Source organism: Anas acuta, chromosome 2, assembly GCF_963932015.1.
Source record: "Anas acuta chromosome 2, bAnaAcu1.1, whole genome shotgun sequence".
NCBI classification, from domain to species: Eukaryota; Metazoa; Chordata; class Aves; order Anseriformes; family Anatidae; genus Anas; species Anas acuta.
Genome location: NC_088980.1, coordinates 90,850,513 through 90,874,210, shown reverse-complemented (window position 1 = coordinate 90,874,210; position 23,698 = coordinate 90,850,513). Strand labels below are relative to the sequence as shown.

The window sequence follows — 23,698 nt, the reverse complement described above, 5'->3', positions numbered from 1 at the left end:
TGTGTGTTTTTTTGTTGTTGTTGTGTTTTTTTTTTTTGTTTTGTTTTGTTTTTTTAACCTGAGGTAGCTACAGCTAGGTGACAGCCTTGGAGGACAACCCTTTCATCCAGCCTTGGGTGACTGTGTACCTAAGGTAGCTGAATGAATCAGTAGCCTGTGCCCTCTGCAGAGCTGCCAGTGGCAATTCGGAGTGTCTAATTCTAATTAAGCTCTTAATTCAGGCTGTTGTATTTGGTAAGTTAGATAATAAGACTATTCCCTCAGAATATCAAACTTATAATAATATATATATTATTATTATTATATATATATAATATATATTATATATAATATCATAATTATATTATAATTAATATATAACTTTAAATACAAAGCCCATTATTAATTAGGTGCATATTAAGTGTATGAAATGAGACAGCAAGCTTGGTTGAAATTAATTGACTTTCCTTGCCATTGTTGACTTCAGAACAGTAAGGCGTTTTGGCTCAATAGTGTTCATGGTGATACAAAACTCTTATGGTAGCTTTTTAAAAGGATTAAACAACAGCTAATTCAGCTGATACGCTTCTTGCATTATTGACTGCCTTGTGTTTGATCTGTGTCCTCTTGGAGAGGTGAGAGGAGGAGGAGGAGGAGAAGGTCAGATCACAGCAGGGCAGGGCAAGTTGTAGGGTTTGCCTTTGATGCATGGTGAAGATGGAGCATGTGCCTCCTTCCCTCCCTTGCCAGCCTGGAAGCGAGGTACTGAGTCAGGTTTCTCATCCTTTCTGCAATTTTCCCCCATGGTGACACAGCTGTATGAGTATGCTTAATGAAACAATTATCGTCTTAGTCCTTTCTTCCAAAGAGTTCTTTCAAAAGTGGAAATTTGTAATAATATAAAATACTACTACTGCTCGCAGCTGTGAGCTATAGTAGATCAAACTATCAGTTTTCTTCTGCAAGTCCTTAGTCCTGCTGCCAACAACTACCTTATATATGGCTATAAATCTTCCAGGAGTGTAATAAAGGTGAACTGCATTTCCCTGTAATGGGGTACGTCTTACATGAAGACACAGAGCATTAGGAATTCTGTGTGTAATAGCCAGTGCTTCCCAATATTAATGTCAAAAGAGAGGATGTAGTGCTGGGGTCTGCAGAAGTCATTCAGAGGTATTGCAGCTTTCTGTCCCTAAGTACTCAGATTTTATCACAGCAATGCTGCTGTAGCTCAGGAGTTTGTGGGATTTGTTTTATAAACCTCATCCTGAGGTGCTCATAGCTCGTCTGTTCTGAAAACATCAGAAGTCATTCTGCAGGAGAAATTTTTTTTGGCTCTGTCGCTTTTGCTTTATTTATTTATTTATTTATTTATTTATTTATTTATTTATTTATTTACTGATGTCAGAAAGACTTTAGCCAAAAATGTATGTCTGGTTTTGAAAATCCTACCTCTTTCACAAGTACTAGAGTCATAGCAGTTCTATGACCCAAAATGCAAATAGGTACCTAATGAGATTCACAAAAGAACCTATTTCCTATTGAAGGCATTTAGAAAAGTAACTTGCTTTTTCCTCCAGCTTTAGGAACTTAAACGCTTTACCAAATAATGGCTCTAATTCTTTTGGGCACTTCTGAAAATTTCGCCCTAAAGCTTGATCATTTTCATGTGAAAGTCAGTTTCTGGTAATGAACTGAATAGATAAATATATCAATATTATGTTGTGGATTTTATTTCAGTACTGCTCAGCTGTTTCTAAATTTGAATGATTAAAAACTAAATATAGTTAAAATACTACTAATGTGCTTGAGCTTTGTCTCTTATTTATGACTTAAACATAGAGCTGTCATTACTTGTGAGCCCAAATTTATGTATTTATCTATCTAGTTATTTATTTGCTGTTTTGTAAAGTTGTGAAAATGTGTTATAAAAGTACTCGCTGGCTTTGATTTTCATGGTTGGGCAACAGCATCCTGTTATTAAATCCTGATCCACAATACCTGCATCCCACTTACTGTCATTTTCCAGTGTCTTTTGGTCAAATTAAGTGTTGCGGCAAGTCAGTACAATTTCTGTGGAGATCTGGAGGTTATTATTCCGTAGTAAAATTGGCATTTTGCCTGGCTCTGTCTCACCTCCCACTCAGCCTGTGTGGCACAAAGAGGTTGACTGAGGAAGAGAGCAAAGAAAGCACAGAAAGTAAAAGAGGAACAGACTTGATAAGAGTCTTCAGTGTGCTTTTTATTGCTGCTTTTGTCAGCTTGCTGTTATGAAAGGAAACTACATATCAAGAGGTTGCTCCTGTAACCCAGCTTTTTTAACTCAAAAGGTATTCTCTAAGTGCACATCCATATGAATATGTAATTAGTCTTAGTGTCACAGAGGTAAAAAAACATAGAAAATTCAATAATTTTTTGTTGACTTTTTTTCTGGAAATTGCACAGCTTTTTGTAGTTTGTGTTTTTATCAGTGTAATGATTCCAAGACCTTTCCAATGACTGTAGTGTATGGAAAAAAAAATAAAAACAAGCCACATCAAATAATGCATGTAAACATGTCCATAACCACGAAGACCTGGCCTTCTAACAACTCTTTCCAATTCCTTTTTTTTTTTTTTTTCCCCAAGGTAAAAATAATAATAAATAACCATACAGTCTAATGTTGTCCTGCCTAAAAAGTAAGGTAGGACTCTTGCTTGCCCTGCTGCCCACCGTTTCTTGGTGAATGAAGGGAAAGAAGAATAAAGGAAATTCAGGGCATTGGTGTAAGTGGTAACCCTGCAGCTAGGCTAACTGCAACAGAGGCTGCTCTCTGGGTTAAGGGTTTCAGGTTCCTACAGTCAGCTCTGCTGTAGGCAGCGGTGGGGAAGGCTGCAGAGCTCGCTGCAGGAGATGGGTTGAGTGGATGGTTCAGCAACCAAGGGAGGGCAGGGCACGGTGATGAATGGAGCAGGCTGGTAGCTCAGTTCCCTGCACTAAGCTGCTGTGATTATCCCTGTCTTCGTCCCTAATGTGGTTTCTAAGGAGGAAATCTGGTTTCTCTGAAAATGGTCTTTAAAAACGAAGTCTGGAGCTGTGAATGCTTGCTGCAGCTATCACTGGCAGGTCTACTTCAGAAAGATCTCTATGACTTCTTTCAGATAGGTTTCTCAAAACATGTCAGGCCAAAATCCATGACCTGCTGATGTCCTTTGTAAAATCTGAAGTTCTTTCTTCATCACCAGGCAGCACAAACTTCCCCACAATTGCATCAGATCTCAAAAACTGAAGTCCTGGAGAAACTTAAATCTCACCAGGATTATGAAGCCATCTGAAGCGTTTTGTGCTTCCCAGTACAAGACTTTCCTACCTACAGCAGGCAGATGTATTGTCAATATTATTTCAATGTACCTTTGTAGACCAGTTTTTATTCCTAATCATCAAAGTCATTGCAGTTGTTCCTTTCCCGTTGCCAGAGCTTTGACTGCAGCACACACCCAGCTCTACCATTCTTTGCCTGTAGCATTCATCTTTCAGACTGGACACGTAAAACTTTTCTCTCTGCTGTTCTGTGGCTCAAGAAATTTTAGCTTGAATTTGCCACATAACCTTTTGAAGAACTTGCATTTAAATGCAACATTTAAATGCCAGCCCTAGTAAGGCAATCTCCTGTTACATAAAACATGCAAACTTTTAATTAACCTCACATCGAGGGCCAGGGTTTATAGATTACCCAGAGTCTGGGCTGTACCTTGGAATTGCACAGGGCAGAGAACCAAATGCTTGGAGAGCAATGACACCTTACATTGTTCACAGAAAGGCTCTGCAGCAGAAGAGATGCTCTAAGAAACCCTACAACATCTTACCTTTCTTGAAAGCCAGACGGCACCTCTGGGCAGCAACATGTACGCTCTGGTTCAGTTTTGTTTGTTCTGCTTAATCTACTCAATCTTCCTAAATGGTTGTTACGTTTCCTGTTAATAGGATTTTTATAAAAGTTCATTAAGAAAAAGTTCATTGGGTTGTCATACAAGGAAAGTGACAGAACTAATGCTGCTTCTCAACCTCTGCAAAAACCTGATGCCAGTCTGTCTTGTGCACCGTAATACTGTAAGAGATGTGCAAGTTAGCCTGGGTACCAACAGCTGGTGGGTCACAAAAGATAGTTTAGAGCCAACTAGGTGCTGTCCAGGCATCAGCAAGTGTGTAGTGTAGGCGTGCCTCAAGAAAATGGCTCAGTTAAATTTCCTTAGTCTGGCTCGTTGAAAGACATTGTATTGCGTCTGATTTAGGCTGTCTTTGTGGATAACAGAGATTACAGCCTTATGTGTGTAAATCTGTTGCTTGTTGCTGTCTTCTTTTTTTTCTTTTTTTGAATGAATGAAAGATACTCTGTCTGCTCCAGATAATTTGTAAACTAAATAACAACAGCAATCAAACAGAAAACCCAGAATCTAATCCTGTGCAGATAAATGGTCTATTTCAAGGTCAGTGTATGTACATTTTAATCATATGCAGGCTTAATTCCGATCCCATTGAGGGACTGGACTGGCCACTCTGTTCACAGCCAAGCAGAATTGGCTCCCGTCCTTAAAAACTCAGCCACATTCACTGCAGCTTTGGAAAAAGTCTCCTGTGGGCAGAATTACTCTGGTTTTGCTTGTTGAAGTTTATTTGGCGAAACCTGCGTACTTCTATTTAAATTAGGTGTCAGAGTAGAAGAATTTATGCTGAGGGAATAGAGAATATGTCAGAATCACAGAGCAGCTTGGGCTGGAGGGAACCTTAAAGATCATCTAGTTCCAACTCCTGCCATGGGCACAGACACCACTCACTAGATCAGGTTGCCTGAGGCCCCATCCAGCCTGGCCTTGAACACTTCCAGAGATGAGGCACAGGGTAATAAACTAGGAGAAAAAAAAAAAAAAAAAAAAAAGCAGAAAATGATTGAATCTTTTCTTTTCTTTCCTTTTTTTTTTTTTTTCTTTTTTTTTTTTCCAGAATATTGCAACATTTTGGCACTACTTCTGAAGATTACACTGTCATTTTCACATCTGGATGCACAGCTGCACTTAAACTGGTAGCAGAAGCATTCCCATGGATGCCTGAAGGCTCGAAGCAACCCAGTAGTCGATTTTGTTACCTAACTGACAGCCACACGTCTGTGGTGGGTATGAGGGGGATAACTGCCTCGATGAATGTATTATCTGTTCCTGTAAAACCAAAGGAATTGTTATCTGAGAAAAACTGGTTACCAGCTGAAGAGCAAAACTGCACGACACCTCATCTGTTCTCTTACCCAGCTCAGAGCAATTTTTCTGGTACCAAATATCCCCTTTCATGGATACAGGACATAAAATCTGGAAAACTCTGCCCCATCAAAATGCCAGGGAAGTGGTTTGTTCTTCTGGATGCAGCTTCGTATGTGAGCTGTTCTCCGTTAGACTTGGGAGTTCACCAAGCTGACTTTATCCCTATCTCATTCTACAAAATCTTTGGATTTCCTACTGGTTTAGGAGCATTATTGGTAAACAACCGGATTGCCCCCCTCTTGAGAAAAACCTATTTCGGAGGTGGAACTGCGGCTGCCTACCTCGCAGGAGCAGATTTTTACTTCCCAAAGAAATCCATGGCAGAAAGGTAAGTCCTTGTTTAACAAAACAGGGTGTTTTTTTTTTTTATGATACTGTTGTCTTTAGACAAATGTGGTAGTTTTGGTGCATGCCCTGGGCTGTGATACCTGTGCTGCTTTATGCAGTTGAATAGGTGTTTCACATCTAATTGATTTCTTCTTGGTATTATTTTTCGTATCTGAAAGATGTTATCGGAAATAACCAACTTCCTCCCCCTATCTAGTTTGCCACAACCAGTAGAAATGTAAGGGTTCACCATCCAGTGACATAATGGTTATTCCACTCGTTATTTAATTTGTAGGTACGGTACCTCAGTAGAACTGATTTGGTTTTGAAGCCGTGCATCTGGACCAGCCAGGCCAAGGCTGATCACTCTCTTGAGTGACCCCCAGTGAAAATGGAAAGTAAGGGCAGTCTCTATAATGATCCACGGTGAAAGCGGAAAGAAAGGGCAGTATATTTCACTGGCAAGGTAGTATGCTTTACCCTCAGGAGAAGCTTTATCGAAGCATCACACACAGTAAGATGAATTACCAAGGACATACATTTGTTGCACTCTTATTTCAGGACTGAGATTCTGGAGAAGCCGTGAAGCTCTCCCACAGAAGATAGAGGACACCTAATGGAAGTCAAACATAAATACATAAGGAAATACAAAGCGATAGATAATCTTCCCTGGTCCCTTAATATACTGAAATACCTTTCTCAGTGATACTTGATCTCCCTCCCTCTGTCCCTCATGCCATCACCAGCTTACATAAATGTAGTGAAGGGGCTTCCTTCCTGTCCCACATCCAATACATCCTCACAAAGGGAAGACTTGAGATCAACATTTAGTATTGAATGATAGTCCTTGGAAGTGGCTGGAGGCGTAAAGGGGAAATTATAAGCACAGCCAGTCATACTTAGCGTTTGTTTATGGATGTGTATTCAGCAGCACAAAGTCGTGCATCTCCCACGATGTAAATGTGTCCTTTCAGCGTGTGTGTAATAATGCCTAAAGGTGCTTCATGCACTAGGAGAGCGTGCAGCTCTCCTAGTTCTATGCTTTAAGTGCTGCTTTAGGGGTTTTAGTTTTGGACTGGTAACTGCACTGGCTGGTTGCATTAGCCTGGGTCTCTTGCAGAATGAAGCCATGTTTCTGAAATGGACATTGGTATGGTGAACAGTCAGTTAATCCATTAATTTAGAAATAAAAACAACAAGGATGCATTATTGTTCTGAGCTCTGCTGCTGTTTTTCTCAAGCCAACAAGGCTTTGAAGTGCAGCAGGATTACTCACTGCAAGTCAGGATGAAAGGGCACAGAAGTCATGGGATCCAGTGGTACCCTTGCACCACATGCAAGCCAAGGAGAAAACCTGCTTTAATTTGACCAGGGCAGGCTCTAATTTCTGAGTAGCTTTTCTAGAGGTAATTGACACGCGACTCCTGATATTGCATAGCAGATAAAAATACCTGAAATGTGTGTTAGATCTCAGTTCTTCTTTTATACTTTTTTTTTTTTTTTTTTTAATTAAAGGGAGAAAGGTATGTGGGAACCTTTAGGGAGCTCCGTCTCTGTTATCTTTTTCAAGAGTTTTCAGAGGTTGACTAATTACAAGTCTTTCAGGTATTTGCGGCTCCCACTGTTTTCAAGGGCTATTTTGTTACTGGAGCAGAAGAAAGGCCTGCTTTAACCTTTTTCTACTACGGGGTTATAAACAAGGGAATTTGTCCAATTTGATTTCTCAGGCTGGGTGCAGAGTGTCTAATCTTGGTATGAGAGAACCTAACTGAAATAATCAAATCTGACACCTGAACCCAGACGTGTGATGCTAGTTCCTGTTAGACTCCAAAGTGTCACTCAGTTTGACTCATACATTGATAAATATTTGCTTTGGTCCTCATCTACTGCTTTGATTTTTATTTGAAAAACTAATTTTTAAAGGTTCATGTTTAGAGCATGATTGATTCCATCCATAATCCCTTGTGAACTGTGGAGACTTAAAGTCCTGCCTACAAAGGCCTGAAGTTTTCAAAGACAGGCCAGGAATGAGGAAAGCCCTTCCCTGAAAACATTAAAAACAACAGCATTGAAAATCTCAATCAGTGTTCTCCAGGCTATTTCATTTCAGATTATTTTTTTTCCCATTCAGAGGTTATGAGGTTTTGCTTTGTTATGTTTTTAAAGTATGTTCTTAATAATAAAATACACAGAGATAGTGCAATTAGGAACAGAACTACTACACTTCAGATGAAATACCAGGCCACCATGGCCAAAGCTACTGTTACCTTATTTATGGCCATCTTTCCTTCCCAGGACTGTCAAAATTGTTTTCTTTTGTCTTAATGGATACAGCTTTTGCTGGTGTTATTGGTACTTTATTTTGTTGATTTTGCTAAATAAATTATTCTATCACAGGCTTTCTTAGATTATTTTAATGCCCTTAAATCACTTCCATATTTTCCCATTTCATGGCAGTAACCAGTCTTCCTATCTCAACTTTTAAAATCATGTTTATTGTATTTTCATCCTTGTATCAAACAGCTTGACAAATTAGTATTATCATTCACAAATCTAGCCTCATTTCCCATGTTTTTTTCTGCGCAGCATGAGATAATAAAATAATATGATTATATATAGCAAGGATTCAGCGATAAAATATTCATCATCTGCCCTATTTTTCTTTTGTATCTGGGAGTGCTATTCAGAATCGGATCATTCTGGAATTTATGACTAAGAGAAAAGGCACTGTTGTTTTGTCTGTAAATTGGATATCTGCATCGTAGCCGACCAGCATGTTAGCTGTTGTGTGTTTTTCATTCCCAAATGCATTTTCAACATCTTTGAAAATCCAGATGGCGTGACTTTGTCCCTGACCAGTTGGAGTGGTTCTTGTCTCTGTTGTTTGGATGATTTGACAGCCCCAGAGCACCACCCACACTTTTGTAGTCTATGATGCAGTGTACTTAACCAGAGCAGCAGCAAAGGTTTCTTTTTCCTTGATGCGGTAGGTTTTTGTTTATGAAGATTTAGTGACAATATCCTGGGGCTGGATGGTGGTTGTGGAGCAGCTCTAGAGTCCCTTGGTAAAAAGCTGGTCTTTCTGGTTGAAATTTAGTTTCACTGTTAGTTTCTGTTAGTATAGAAAGAAAGAATATGGTGACAGATGCTGGTTTATTGCCCTGAAATTTTTTGTAGTGCTGAGAAATTGCCAAAGGACTGGACCATGTCAGGTACAGCACAATACCTATGTTGTTGCTGGCCTTGTAGTCTAGCTTGTGCCCCTGGGTTCCACATATAGGGCTCTGTCCAACTCTCTGTGACTATTTTAATGCAGTCAGCGGGCTCAAATGTCTCCATGGTGGCTAGTACTTTTTGTTCAAAGCATTTTGCCATGTTACTTCCATGTTTTTGAGTTTTTTGTAGATCTCCAAAAGGCCTGCTTATGGAGGGATTTCCAAATACATAAAATTCCTGAACAACCATCCTTTCAAACAGAAATGATGACTTCCAGATGACGTATGTGGGAAGTGACAGGGGGTCGTCACCTAATTTCGAACAAGCTTTTACACCATCAGGCTGGCCCTGCACTTGGCAGACTTCTTGCAGCCACAGACTGGGACTTGAGACTGAGCCAGTGCCACACCGGTCCCACAGCGATGAGAGGCTGAGGGCATGGAGTAGAACTGGGTAGGAATCTCACACAGCTGCTGTCCCTGTTTGAAAGACAGATAAAGTACTTTCATCTAGTTGATAGTTTAATTCTGAAACCTTTTACAACCGTTTTTCAAAGCAAGACCTGTGGAAAAATAAAGGAAAATTGAATATTTGCTTTCTGAATATCTGTAAGAAGGTTCAAGTGACCTAATACTCTTTCCTTTCTCTGCTGAAGTGTCTCTGCTACAGAACATCACACAGTGTGTTATTTCTTAAAAAATATTTTGTTATTTCTTAGAAATATGCAAGGCGGCAGTGGACATTTTCCATATTTATGTATTTGTTTATTTTCCAACCATTGCTACAGATAGGTAACTTCTTCGTTATATAATATAAAGGAAAATTTTGCTCTACTTTTTTTCTAAATCCCACCACTGAGGAGGCATTCATATGTCTTTTAGCAGTCTAATACTCCAGGTGATTATTTTTTTTCAGTGATGAAGTTTGCTTCATTGCCCAAAATCTCAACACAGCCAGAATAAATTGAAAATTATAAATTGGTGAGCCAGAAGTAATCCTTTGGGGATCACTTTTGTTCTTGATTCACCATGGTATTTACCTTAGATTGATGAATCCTGCATAAATTGCAAGCAGTGCCTCTGATAAATGCTTGTAGAGTGCAACCAAACATGTAAAAAAAATGTTGTGAACTTGGATTAGGAACCAGCCACCCAAAGGGAGAAGCAGCAGTGTAGGTAACACTTTGGGGAGAAAATACAACCAACAGTGACTTGGGCCACCATCAGTCAGCTCCCACCCCCCCATCCTTACAATTGTGCACCCTTCAGATGTCTTTATTTATATTTTCAACCTTTTAACTTAAAAACTCCTGTCAGTTTTCAGGACAGCCTTTATTCTTGAACTTTTGGCTGAGCACCTGGTGACACGTTTCTTTTTAGCTACGCAGATGGAGAAGATTGGTGGTTAAGTTCTTCCGAAACCCCCAGTTCAATGCCTCTTTGCTTCCTGCGGAGGTTCAGACAGATACCTCCTGGTGTACAAAGTTAGTTGTAGCCACCAGGCTCTTCCAGCAGAGATTTTTGAAGAAAATGAGCCACCTGCCACTCTGCTTTTGAAGTGACCGCTCCCATATTTTACAGAGTCCAGAGCCACAGCAGGCAGCATTCTCCTGAGTAAACTCGTCACTAAGTCCTGGGGAGAAATAAGACTTGAGTTGCGTTTTCATTCTCAGTCTTTCCTGGTGCACAGCTGGGAAATCCCATTCTGAAGTGGATCAAGTACAGGGCTCAGAGCTGTAAGTACTAGGAGCACGCAGAAAAGACAGGCATTGGTGTTGGACGCAATGATCCTTGTGGGTCTCTTCCAACTCGGGATATTCTGTGTCTAATGTCTAAATGTTTGTGATTATTGCTGTGTGCAGTTACAGATGCCCAAGCTACTTTTAATCAAACCAGCTCAGGTCCTCAATGCATTGTAGCCACAGTGCCAGAGATATCCATGCCAGGCAATTTACATTGCCTCTCAGGAAGATATTAAGTTTAGTCACACTGTAGTGTCTTTGTGCTAGGCTGCAATCTGCAGTAGGGATGTATGAGTGGGAGATGTTGCTTTTGGGTGGGGGTATGGTAGATCTTGCATGCTTTTTAGCAATGCTCAGCAAAAAAATAATGATAAAAAACATAAATGCAAAGAAATTTAGACTGTACTTTGATCAAATACAGCACAAATCCTGCCTGAGCTAGGATGCCTATTTGCAATCACTGCAGTGAGCAACTTGTTGTGATACAGTTTCACCCCAGGGATTTCTTAGACTCAAGTTTAGAATCGAACCTTTGCCCTAAGTCTTTGAGAAGCTTTATAAATTTGTAGAACCAGATATTGGGATTGTATAGCATTTTCTGGTGATAAATTTATTGTGTAGTGTTTTTCTTGTGCTTTGCAGATTTTATGTGTGTGATTGATTAACTTGTTTGATTTATGAGGAAAAACAGTGTTAACTTGTTCAGCATAAGAATCACTATTTTTTTTTCTTTACCATTTATACTGTGTACTTGACATTAGCATGTAGAAGAGTGAGACTGGCTTTTTGACCCAGATGATATTTACAACATACGAGTCCTGTTCAGATAATGTTAAGGCATTGATTTACTTCAAAATGGGGGAATTAAAGCTTTTGCTACCTCAGGCAGTTCTCGGGAACAGGAATTGCTGTAAATACTCCATGGTATAGTGTGTAATTAGTACAATGCGCTTTGTTTGACTCCTGAAGTCTTAGAGACAAAAGCACAAGTTAAGGCAGATTTACTGAAGAGCTGTAACTAGTGTCAGGGGGTCAATTTAGATATTTAACTTTATTTTAACCTAGTTTTTACATGCTCCAAATCCTCTGGCATCTGTGTGTATGTTTTAAGTGTTTTTACGATGATGCTGAAATTGTTCTGAGTTGGTTACTGATTTTTTTTTCATTCCTTTGGAGTCACTTGAATCTCAGTTTGCAGAGTGCAGCCTGAGATGGGCTAAAAGCACTGAGCTCAGGTGGGAGCACCTGTTGGCTGCATGCCTGGCCCCTGATTTTCCTGGTTAACAATTTCAAAGTAGAACACCTGAAGTTTTCAGGAAAGAGTGGCATTTTTTAATTATTTTTTTTAATTCCTGTAATTCTTTGCTGACAGCATTTGCCAGCCTCCAGCCCTCTCCTCAACTCTCCACTTTTCAACTGTTGACTAAAATTTTTTGTCTGTCCCTTCTTACATCCCAATGTAGTTAATATAAATTGAGCCATAACTTGCTAGAGTATGTTTAGGATATGTTAGAGTCTGTTTAGGTTTATGTTAGGCAGGGTTCAAAAGTTTTGCTACTGTTTATTTCCATGCTCAAAATTTATGAAGATCCCAGTACCAGGTCCCAGATGCCACCATGCTGGATGTGTTATCAAAGCCAGATGTGTTATCAAAGCCAAAAGAGTGTGTCCCACTTCAGAAATCTTTCAGACTAAATGGCGAAAGCACAGTAAAAGTGGTAAGGAAGCTGTGAGTGTAGGGAATGGCCATGACAAGAGGTTTAGTTTTTCCGTTTCATTAAAAAGAAAAAAAAAAAAAAGAGGAGGTGTTATGAGCAGGGAGAAAGGCAGGAGCTAATAGAAAAGTAAAAAGTAGAATGGAGATGCCAAAAAAAAGGAGGAATAGTTGAAACAACATGTCTGCATGGGTGGACACCCCAAGCCCTGGTGTGGTGAGGGAGGATGGCAGCTGGGCAGGGGCATCTGCTCCTGGAGGCCCAGGGCCCATGGCGGGCTTCTCCCTCGGGCACAGCTCTGGAGCCACCTCGCAAAGGGCTTTTCCTCATGAATCCTTAGCACTGAGCAAGAGAGTTCTGGCAATTCTGTTTTGGGAAGTAAAGAAGTCCAATTAGTGTATATGGCTGCCATACTGCTCGGGCCCTCTGGGCTTCCTACCACAGAGACAGCCAGCCAGGAGTCCAGCATGGAGCTGGGGCTGGCAGGCTCTCCTGCTCATGGCTATGCAGATGAAGCTTAATTCCTCATGTCCCGATAAAGCTGGATCCCTTATGGATCTCTTGTTTGCCAGGTATGGCAAAGAAGCTGGGACTGTGAACCCCGTGTCAGGCCATGGGCACCTCCCCAGGGACCCAAAGCCCTCGAGGGTCTTGTGGCTGCACACCTGGCAGGGTGGAAAGGAGCCCAGCAGGAACCGGTGCTGATTTTCCCTCAGCACAAACTCCTGCACTTTGAATCATCTCAGTTTCAACAATTTGTGTTTAAGTCCATCTCCTGACCAGAAACTCATCTGAACATCAATGTAGACTTCAGCTTGTCAGATTTAGGTTTATGTTAATTGCAAGGCTTGTATTTCTGTGTGTATCCTTTTGGAAACAAAACTCAAAATATCCCCTTTATAGCTCATCTTATCTCTCTACAACCTGTGTGGGTTTTGTTTGTTTTCTTTTGGTGGGAAGGAGGCAAAGGGAGGTGAAGTGGCTGATAATTAAAAACTGGATTTGATTTGGATTTGGTTGCTGAATGCAATCCAAATCAAATTCTTCCAAAACGGGATAGGGCTAGGTTATTTCTTCTAAGGTTTTGTCCTTAATGCAAACAATCACTATGCAGTGAATAAGCATCTCCCTCTAATAGAAACTGATACTAAGCTTATATAGGAAATGCCTGATCAAAAATGAAGAAGCTTCTCTTCCATTGTAACCTACACTGTAGTGTCATGAGTTGATGTTAACCATTCTTGCTTCCTTTCATTTGCACTTCTCTGGAAGAAGGTGTTAAAAATCAGTGTTTTTCCGTATGTTGTGCATGGACTTCTTAAGATCTATGAACCAGTCATAAATTTTCCACTGAAGGAGACTGAGACATATGTTCATATATACATGTGAAAACCATATATATAAAGTTTCAAGACTGAGACATATGTTCATATATACATGTGAAAACCATATATATAAAGTTTCAGGAGATTCTCACCTTCTCTGCCTTTTTTCTTTTTCAGTTCAGTGGCTTCCTTCCATTCTGAATCATGCTTCTAAACTCTTTTTTGAAAGTTGTTCTTGAAGATCAAACTTAGTCTTGTCAGTAGCATCAGAGACAAGTCTTGTCATTTAAGGGGATATATCTTTGCAGTCTAAATAAAGTTGGAAAGCAAGAGAGCAAGCTGAAATGCCCATAAAGGATTGCATGTTAATAGCAGAAGACTCAGAAAACAATCTTAAATTTAATGACTCCAATTATGAGACTTCTTATGTGGTATCCATATTATTTTATATTTCATTTATAATTAAGCTACAGAGAGCTACCTTTTATAAAGTTCAGTAGTCACTGGCTTTCTAGTGCGGGAAAAGAGCTATATAAAGCCAGAGCAGCTGAAATGTTTAGATGAGCTCATTCAGGTTAGTATTTGAAGATTGCATAAACAAGCGTGGGGATTTTTTTTTATTATTTTTTTTTCATCTTCTTACTAGTCAAATGTATGCAAGAGTGCGTCTGGCAGTTGTGCTCTTGGGAACCCGTGAAAGAAACATCTACAGGATCCTCAAATAGATTTAATTCATAAGAAAAAGGAAAATATTGATGCTCTTGAGGAAAAAAAGGTTTTAGAGTTTTTCCTGACTTTCACATCTAAACGTTTACTGACATAGGAAATACTCAAATTTGATTAAACACTTGGCTGTCACATTTCAGTCTGTTCGTGTTCAATTAAAAAATTCAGAGGGATTCTCTAGCATTATTATAATCTACTTTTTCCACATCTAGGCATTTATATTATCAAATAGCATCTGCTATGGCTTAATAGCTGTGTCAGATGATTGTAATAGCTTTATTTTTGGTGAATTTTATGATAAAAAGTTTTAGAGTTACAGCTGGGAAAGTACTTACGCTGAGTGGATTGTATCTCCTACTTCATCCTTTATGGCAGACATTTTGCAGTTATGTCTCCAGGTAGTAGCCTGAAATGACTTTTTTTTCTTTTTAGATTGCTGCTGATGCCAACAGTTTGTGAGTTCAGCAATATAAATTGCGTAGATTTTCTTTGTAACATCCACTGTTAGGAAGTGGTTAGTACGAATCTAACTGTCCTTATCACTCACTTTGGCCTAAATTAGAAGTGTCTTGATAGGTCTTAATGTATTCACTAATATATGGCTAGTTTACATGAGGAAAAATGGCACTCTGTCAGTGGCAGATTTAGCATGGTCTGTCTTTTTGAACAAAACAATAAATTACTGCTGAGTAACAGCAACCCAGTTAACACATACAATGGAAGCTTTTTTTTTTAATATTTTTTTAGCTCTTCTGCTGTCATTATACAAATGAGTGCAGCCACTTTGAAGCCCTCATCAGTATTAAAGCAGGATATTGTTCATGTCAGATTATGTTTATGTCTTGTTTGTTGTATAGCTAAATTTTTCCTATATTTTGTTGTAATGTGTTAGCTGAGATAGTGTTTCAAAATAAAGATCCAGAGTCACTGTTAGCATTAGGTTTTCTGTGTTTGTCTTGAGAAACAGAAGTTACAAGATAAAATAAACCTTAGATGAGCTTTTCTTAAATTCAAGAAGCGTGTATATGCATATAAAAATATAATCCTTCACTGTGGAATACCAATACGTGGACACTATGTTATGTCTAATCATCTTTTACTGATAATGGTTTGGTAACCTTTTTATAGTGTCATCTTGACTACTCGGTTCTGGTTAAGTTCAAATCATATTCCTGGGTGACAGAAATCTTTCAAAATGAGGTTTTACACACCTGACGTTTACACGAGACTGCTCTTTCTCCTAAAGAAATAGATTTCATACTGATTTGAATGCCAGCATCATTTAGAAAGCACCAGTAACTCAGTGAGACATTAGTATTTTGGGCCCAGCAGCAGTCTGAATTAGAACTTGGTTTGTGTAAGATAGTAAGGATGCTGTACATTGTATATACAGCATATATATTATATATTTATTAAAAATATATATATATTTATGGCTCTGTCTGTCTTGTATATTGCAAATCTGGGTTCAAAACAATCCCCTCATATATAAATCCATTCACCATTATTTCTGGATTTGTTTCAGTATTGTTGGATTAAGTGGACATCCTAAAAAGCACCTTGCTTTCCATTGGGTATCAATGGTTTTCTGAATGACCTGGATGTTCCTGGAGGTTTGCAGATGTCACATAAAAAATCTGCCTTTTGAAAATACTCCTTGTCATTTGAGATCAGCCATTTGCTCATGGTTATTTTAGTATATATTCATCTTAGTTTGTTCTCCCTGTGTGGAAAATCTTATTCTGCAGACCCAAATTGGATAACAGAGTGTTGTTTGACAGTGATTCCTACCCTTAATCTCCTTAGCTAGACATCAGATTTTTTGGATGCTGTTTTAGTTTCTAGATCGCATGCTGAAAACACATGGCTGTCTTTCTGAAGGTATTAAGTACTCCACAAATAGTGGCATGTTGTAGTTTCTTTTAAAATTATTATCTGAAGATATGAGAAGCTGTCTAAAGTTTGACATCATGCTTCTTCCGATAAGTGTTATTAAAGCCATTCGTTGAAAGTTTGACTGGTGTTTCACTGAAATGCAAATATTTCATGGGAAAGCATCACTTTTGGTGATTTCCTAATGTAAAAAGCAGACATCTTTCAGTCAAAATGGATTATCTGGTTGAAACTTCACAATTGTCCTTTAATTTACATGTAGCTTGTATTTTGGGTAAGTTTTAATATATAGTCACAATTTTACGGTTAGCATCAAAATTTTCTGTTTTTACTAATACTTTTCACACTAAAGCTGCTTCAGTGTACGCAACATCAAAGTGTACTCTCATTCCTGTATTACCGTAGCTTTCAAGATTTCAAATTTCTGAGTTTTTCTGCCTGCTTTATTACAGCCCTTTGCTGGCACAACACGTTTAGCCCTGGAGAGGTTGTACTCTGTTGTGCTAAAATCTTAGGAAGAGCATTTGCAGGCTTTCAGAAACGTGATGCAATAAATGAGAATAGCATGAGTGCACTGGGATGAGAGTGACAAAACCGCTGTGCAGGGGCCTCATGGCCCAATTCATCTCCTGTTGGACTCAACAGGAGACCTCTGATTACATTCCATATGCCAAATTTAATTCCTTTTAATCATTTAAAGAGATTTAAAAATACATGAATTCTCATCGATTCTCTATCTAGACATTTCTAGTTGATTTTCCTAGACAGATTGCTACAGAATTGGGGATAAGCAGGAAAACTGCCCCCCTCATTGTTCATAAAAAATTACGCCCCTGGCATTTAATGAATGTGATGATTAAATTAGATCAACAAAAAGAAGCAGGAACATGCCCTTTGGCTGACACTTTCTGAAGAATTAGGGTTTTGATGTATGTGAATGTATATAAGGACACACATAAGCAAGGAATCATGGCTGATTTACCAGTAGATAGATAACTAAGGAAATATTCCTGCCTGCAAGCTTTGACGGCCTGGAAATATAAATTCTAGATGGAACAACAACTTGCAGCAGTAACTCTTCCAGCTTTTTGTTATTGAGCTTTACAATGAGCTCTGCACACACAGATGCGAGGTGCAGTTTCAAATTTTAGTGAGGACTAAAATGTTGTGAAATGGCTAACTTTCAGCCAGACCTTTATAAAGGACTTGACCTGCGAAACGTTTTAAGTAACAGAATATAATGAAGCCAATTTTATCTTAATAATATGACTGTATTACCAAGAAGTTTAGCACCTTCATGATTTTCTTGTTCGTATTCCTTAAACTGTGTTGCTTATGTAAGTTCACAGCAGAGCACAGGGAAACATTATTAATGGAACTGATGGAAAACTTGAAGTCCACCACAGAAGACATTTGTATGTGCTCAGCTGCTGTACAAAATGTGAATCAAACTGTGTGTTATGCAGCTCCTGTTATTAAAAGAGAATGGTCTTCTGAATGGTTGGTGTGCCAATTTGTAGGAGACACCCTAAATATTTACTGTAAATCATTCTTTCACAGAATAAAGTATCTGAAGCTAGTGTCCATGGTATGAGCACATCTGCAGTTTACATTTATATGAAATATGTATAGGAATTTAAATATAAGATATATTAGTTTCATGTTCTCTAGACGTTTCTCTAATACATGCATGCTATTAACGATGCCACCAAATCCTGGATGTGACAGTGTGCACACCTGAGTGGATGTTCTGCTTCTTAAGATGAACTATTTCCAGGAATTCAGGTTATTCGACAAATCAACTTTATACTCTAACTGCATTTAAAATATAGCAAATATGGGTTTTATTTCGGATCTCCATGTGCAGGAAAATGTAAATTAACACATGCTTCTGTCATGCAGGGAGTACTGATTAAGTTCGCACTTAATCTCCCTTCCTGCCTGATGAACACAAATGCTTGGCAATCAGAACTGTGAGTCAAAGATAAAGGAAGATTTCTTATCCTAGTCTGGTTTATTTAAATTATGAGCTAAAGGGGGGAATGTGAATCTTGAAGAGATCATTTTGTAGTTAATGAAGCAGTTTTAACAGCCAACGAGATCTACCTTCAGCTATTTAAAGGGCTTCAGGAATGTTAAAAATTTATATGATCGTAAGAATTCTCAGCAGAACATCTTCTTTAAGTAAACTTTTCTTATCTCTGCTGCTTTCCCCAGTTAAAGATTAATAATCCATTAATTTAAGAGTTCTGAAACTTTTTTTTTCTCAGGTACACAAGAAACTTAACAAGGAAAGCCCAGCCATCGTTAATTACCGTGTGGGGTTTGTTCCGATAGTTTTTAATCTGTAGTGACATGCTGAAAAGGTGTGAAAACACTTGACAAGTCTGTCAAATTTGCTTTTGTGTGGGTGTCCTGAAGGGGGGGGAGGAAGAGTAGTATTCTATCACTGTATTGATGTCCACAAATGATACTGTCAACGCATTTTTAAGGTGCAGATGACACATACAAAAAGGAAAACCATATATGTACAACCAGGAACACGAGTAGATCACTAGTGAGCTTTTTCGTGAACTAGTGGCCAAACAATAAACCATAAGTACGGATGCAGCATGTTGCATGATGAGTATTTTCTCCCTTAACCTGTCTTTCTTCCTTAGCACCTTCTTAAAATATCAGTCTGTAGTTAAGATCCGAAGTAACAGGGACATTGGACCCCATGCTTGGTGACAGACCAGTTTCTTGATTTTGTGTGAATGAGCCACCACCACGGTGTCAGCATCTCTGTAGACTTCACTCTATAGAAAATAAAAGTAGAAGCTGCTCCTCGTCTTTACCTCTTCTTTGGGCTGTGCTGAGGTGTGTGTCGATTACAGTTACAGACTAAGTTTAGGAAGCACTGGAAGGACTCAGCACTGGAATGGCACAGAAAGCATCAGCATATCAACCTAGTGAACTTGTACTAGAGCTCCTTGTAATTCAAAGTCTTTGAGCGGTACTGTCCTCAGAATAAATAATGTGAACCTTACCTCTCTCTGTAATAATAGCTGATTGATCGCTTCATTTCACATTGATAAATTACCAGGCGCACACTGCTTTTTTGGAGTGTTCATAGGAGAATATTATTTACGCTCTTCTCATGCCAGTTCAGTTTCCAATGAAGACCTAAATGCATGACAAGATCTCTAAGTCAAAGTTACCATTTAGGAAGGAGGCCAAAACACAGACACTGAACCCAACTGCTTTCGTTTTACAAGCCAGAGGAGTAACAGTTTTAAGCCTGCTCCTATGGTCCAGGTTGTGCCTGGCGCTGTAACCCCAGGTGTTCAGCCAAACTCTTTCCTCTGGGACTCAGAAAGACGGCAGAGCGGTTGTAGTCACGACAGGCTGAAAATGTAGGTGAGGCAAGGCTCATCAGCTGCGGTAACCTAATTTGCTGGTCTGACTGCTACAGCTGGGAAATCTGCCTCTCTTTACAGAACTTGCATTACAAGGTTTAGACACCATTAAATCAGGCAGCTTTGGCTGGTTCTCCCCTGAAAATAAATAAACATCCAGACACTGCCTTCTGCTTCTTGTCCACTTCTCCTTAAGCTGAAAGCAGAATTCTAACAAAGTGTATTTTCTAGGGAACAGCCTTATTGTGGCGATGAAATTCAGTTCTTAAATTTAAAACAAAGCGTACTGTAACTTCATTTGCACTGGAACATATACTTATCAATTACAACAGAGACTTTGTGGCTTCATATACCACAGTGATTTGACATCCCATGGTGAAATAATTACTATATGCATTACAAATCTCCAGGAAAAAAAAGAAAGCAATGACAGTACCATTTGTCTGATTTCCATAGGGGAAAATATCTTTGGCATCTGTTTCAGTTTGCAGGAAAAAAAGAGGAAAAAATAAAGAGACTTTCCTGACAATTGTAGTGTGACATTAAGCTAAAATGAGCAGGAGGAAAGTAAGATGTACATATATATAATGTGTATATATATGTGTATATGTACATATATATATGTATAATGTACCTTTGAATGAACTGTAATCCTAAAAGGAAATAGGAAAAAGGACTTACAGTCAGCAGTATCATTTTTAAAATGATTTTTTTTTTATACCCAGTGTAAGTGAACAGTGTCTAGATTAATGATTGATTTTTAGACAGCATCTTGCACTCAAAGCTGAACTTGATTCTGCGACCTCAGGCAACTAAAATTCAGTGAGGCGTTGTCCCTGTTGTGTTTTCTCTATTTGTTTAATAATGTACCTACCTAGACAGACACAAATTGGTTTGGAGGCTCAGGTCCCTGCTGGGTCTTCTTCCAGTCTCTAGGCCAATCCAAGAAGACAGTGTTACCTTGTACTATTTCCAACCTTGTATTGTAGTGTTTTTATTTCAATTAATTCCCTGATTGCAGGGAAAATACAGTCAATGAAGTGATAAAACCTTGAATCCTTTTTACCCTGGCAATTTGATTACCATTTAAAATGAGAATTTCTTTATGACTGAAAAGTTCAAAGTTTGTCTTTTCCCTTTTAGCCTTGCCTTATAGCAGCATCCTAAGAGAATAAGACCTTCTTGGCATATATGAGATGCATCAATAATAATCCTGTTTGCACAAGCCCTGCATTGGTAGGAAGTGTTGACATTATGACTAAATACTAGTGACAGTTTTGGGGGCCTTTCTTTAAATTAGGATTTTATGATCTTCTTTGTAAGATTATCCCAGTGAAATGTTGACTCATTTTTCTGTTTTCTCTCCATTGTTTTTTTGGTTTTGTTTTACAATCCCCTGATTATACTTGACTCTTAAGAAAAGCTTTAGAGAATGCCGTGTATTTGCAGTGTGAATTACGATTGTGCCAGTGTGCATAACAATTACATTATAAATATTTCCTCAGCCATTTGATAAAAGCTCAAATTAAGAAAAATAATTACCAGTCCAATTACAATTATATATAATTACGCTATATTCAATTTAGTTTATCTCTAACCTCCTCTTGCCACAATGTGTTCGTTGTTGAAGAATGAGATTTTAGCCATGTTGGAAGTAAACATGGATTTTTCTGTCCTTTATGACATTTTTTGCTTAAATAAAGACAATTATATCAGCATGTTTTCGCACCAGGAAATAATGCAGTTTAGCTTGTTTGACTTCAAAACCAGCCTCCCGGATGAAGATGTTTTACCCAGTGTGGAGTTTATGTTCTGTTGGGCTAGAGAGACTGTTTGTTGCTAACAGTGCTACTTCCTTAACTATAAATTACCTTTGCTGAGGCAAGCATAATTAATTTGTCCTTACACAATAAGAGAAATATATGGCTGCTACATTTTTTTTTTGACCCAGGAATTGGCTAAAGACAGCAGACGCTTTTCCAGGTATGCACAAAGTCTTCCACAGTGCTTCGTCTGGATCCAGTGTCTCCAGGAGGGATCCATGCAAAAACTTGGCCCTTATTTAGCATAAATATTAGCCATCAGCTAATCAGTATGTATCAAAACATCCCAAGAGTTACACCAGCTAGAATATGCTAGTTTGCTTACAGCAAGGATAAATGCAGATACATTTCATTCATTCTCATTCATGAGAATACTTGGTATTCTCAAGAACTGCACCTATGCTGTCTTACTCCAGAAGGATTCATCGGCTCTTTATAATGAGAAAAGAAGAACAAGTGATATAGATAGAGTAAAGAAAGGGCTGTTTATTTTGTATCTGACAAATTAAGAAGTTCTCTGTGGTGCTCCATTGCTGTTACTCATGAAGAGCTCAGCTGATGCTAACAAGAGGATGTCATCTGGTCACATGCCTCGCAAACATTGCACAGTTTTACTGACCAACAGAGGCTAGGTACAGTACAGTCTAGACGGTGATATTGCTTTTTTTAACAGATTTTATTCTGTATCTTCTTTCTGTTGGCTTCAAATAGTCCCTTGGTTCTTTAAAGCAATCCTCACATGCTAAAAAGTCATGTTAATTGTGCTTTTCAGAGACACTGAGACTAAATATTTTCTCTTTCTCTACTTGCTTTAGGGAATTCTTGTCCTATTCCAGATAAAATCCTGTTGTTAGACAACCCGTCTGTTTGGCTTTGTGTGTTAGATGTATGCAGTATTGATTATTTGCAGTTCTTTGTTTCGTACACAGTCTGCCAGTGTACTGTGACTCCACAAAGGTGAATAGCCTATGACTAAAGGAAGCACCTAGGATTTGAGAGATCTGGATCATCTTTCCTCCTCAAGATCTATAAACTTTTTTATTTGTTTGAATGTAGGATGTCTTCGCTGCTTAACACAATTTCTGAAAGTGGCTGTGGATTTCATTTCCCCAGCCGGTGTTAAACTCTGAAAGCCAACATTGCCGTTATTTGGCAGAAGAGTAGTGCTATACCCAGCACCTGAAAACAAAACCTGTAATATTTCAGAACGGGAACCCCAGCACGTTTCTATTCAGCTCCAGTTCACCTTCACCGAACAGCAGAATAGTGTTTATCCTCCCAGTGTGAGCGTTACTAAAAGGTCAGTAGGAGCTGTACTAAAGTTTGTTTTTTAGTGACTGAGGAAAGCACACGAACAAAGATGAGAGACATCTTCATTTAGGCTAAAGTATGTTGCTTGTTTTTCACGTTCATCTCTTCATGGGAACGCTGCTGTCAGAACAAAGGTTTGAGTTGGGAACTTGTTCCCTGCCATCAGCTGGTGGGGCACTGAGCTGGCCTTGTGAGGGTTGGCAGAGGGATCTGACTTCCTTATTATTAATGAAAACCTTATTTACTTATTTTTCAGCTAGAAATAGTAGTGAGGCTGTTGGATGGGTTCCTGTTGGTCTCTCTTGAGCACCAACCCTCTCTGCCAGCACCCGTGCTGTGAGCAAGAACAAGCAGCATGCTGCTCTGTCTCATCCTACCAGCAGAAACATGCTGCCTGGTCAAAACTACCTGCTAGTGTGGAAGGGAAGAGGCTGGTCCTGGGTAAATTGCCCTGTAGAGCCTGCAGGGGTGTCACTGGAACAGTTCAGAAGCTCTGGGGCTCACCCTGAAATCAGTATCTCACTCTCCAGGCCTGGGCCCAAGTGCTTCTTGAGGGTCAAGTTTTGCCAGCACCCCTGTGGCTTATCAATATCTATCACAGTGGATAATCAATATTGTCTTCCATCCATTCACTCATTTGCATTTGTTATTATGGTGACATAAAGTGGTAAAAAATGCTGATTCTTTTTGCACAGCGTAAAATTTTCCAAGCTTTTTGTGGTGATGGATGTGCCACTATCGGATGATGTACCTCTTGAAAATCTTCCACTTACCTCACTAATGTATTCTGGTTTTCTCAAAGGAGCCTTTGAAATGGTTCCAGTGAGTTTGAGCACCAGAATTTCAATTGATGATATGATAGCTAATTGAACAAAAACATTAGTCAAGTTCTATTAAACATCTTATCTGCAGGACTGAATTCCAATAACAAATGTAACTTTAAAAACTTTAGT

At 38.9% G+C, this 23,698-nt stretch overlaps 1 protein-coding gene across 8 annotated transcripts in view; it reads left to right on the top strand.

The window, feature by feature from the left end:
- MOCOS (molybdenum cofactor sulfurase) overlaps positions 1 to 23,698 on the top strand; it is a 271,527-nt gene that overhangs the window by 129,214 nt on the left and 118,615 nt on the right. For all 8 annotated transcript variants that reach the window (XM_068671172.1, XM_068671171.1, XM_068671165.1 and 5 more), the window contains one exon: positions 4,960 to 5,598. In XM_068671172.1, coding sequence (XP_068527273.1) covers positions 5,060 to 5,598 — 539 coding nt within the window. In that variant the 5' untranslated portion in view covers positions 4,960 to 5,059. The remainder of the gene's footprint in view (positions 1 to 4,959; positions 5,599 to 23,698) is intronic.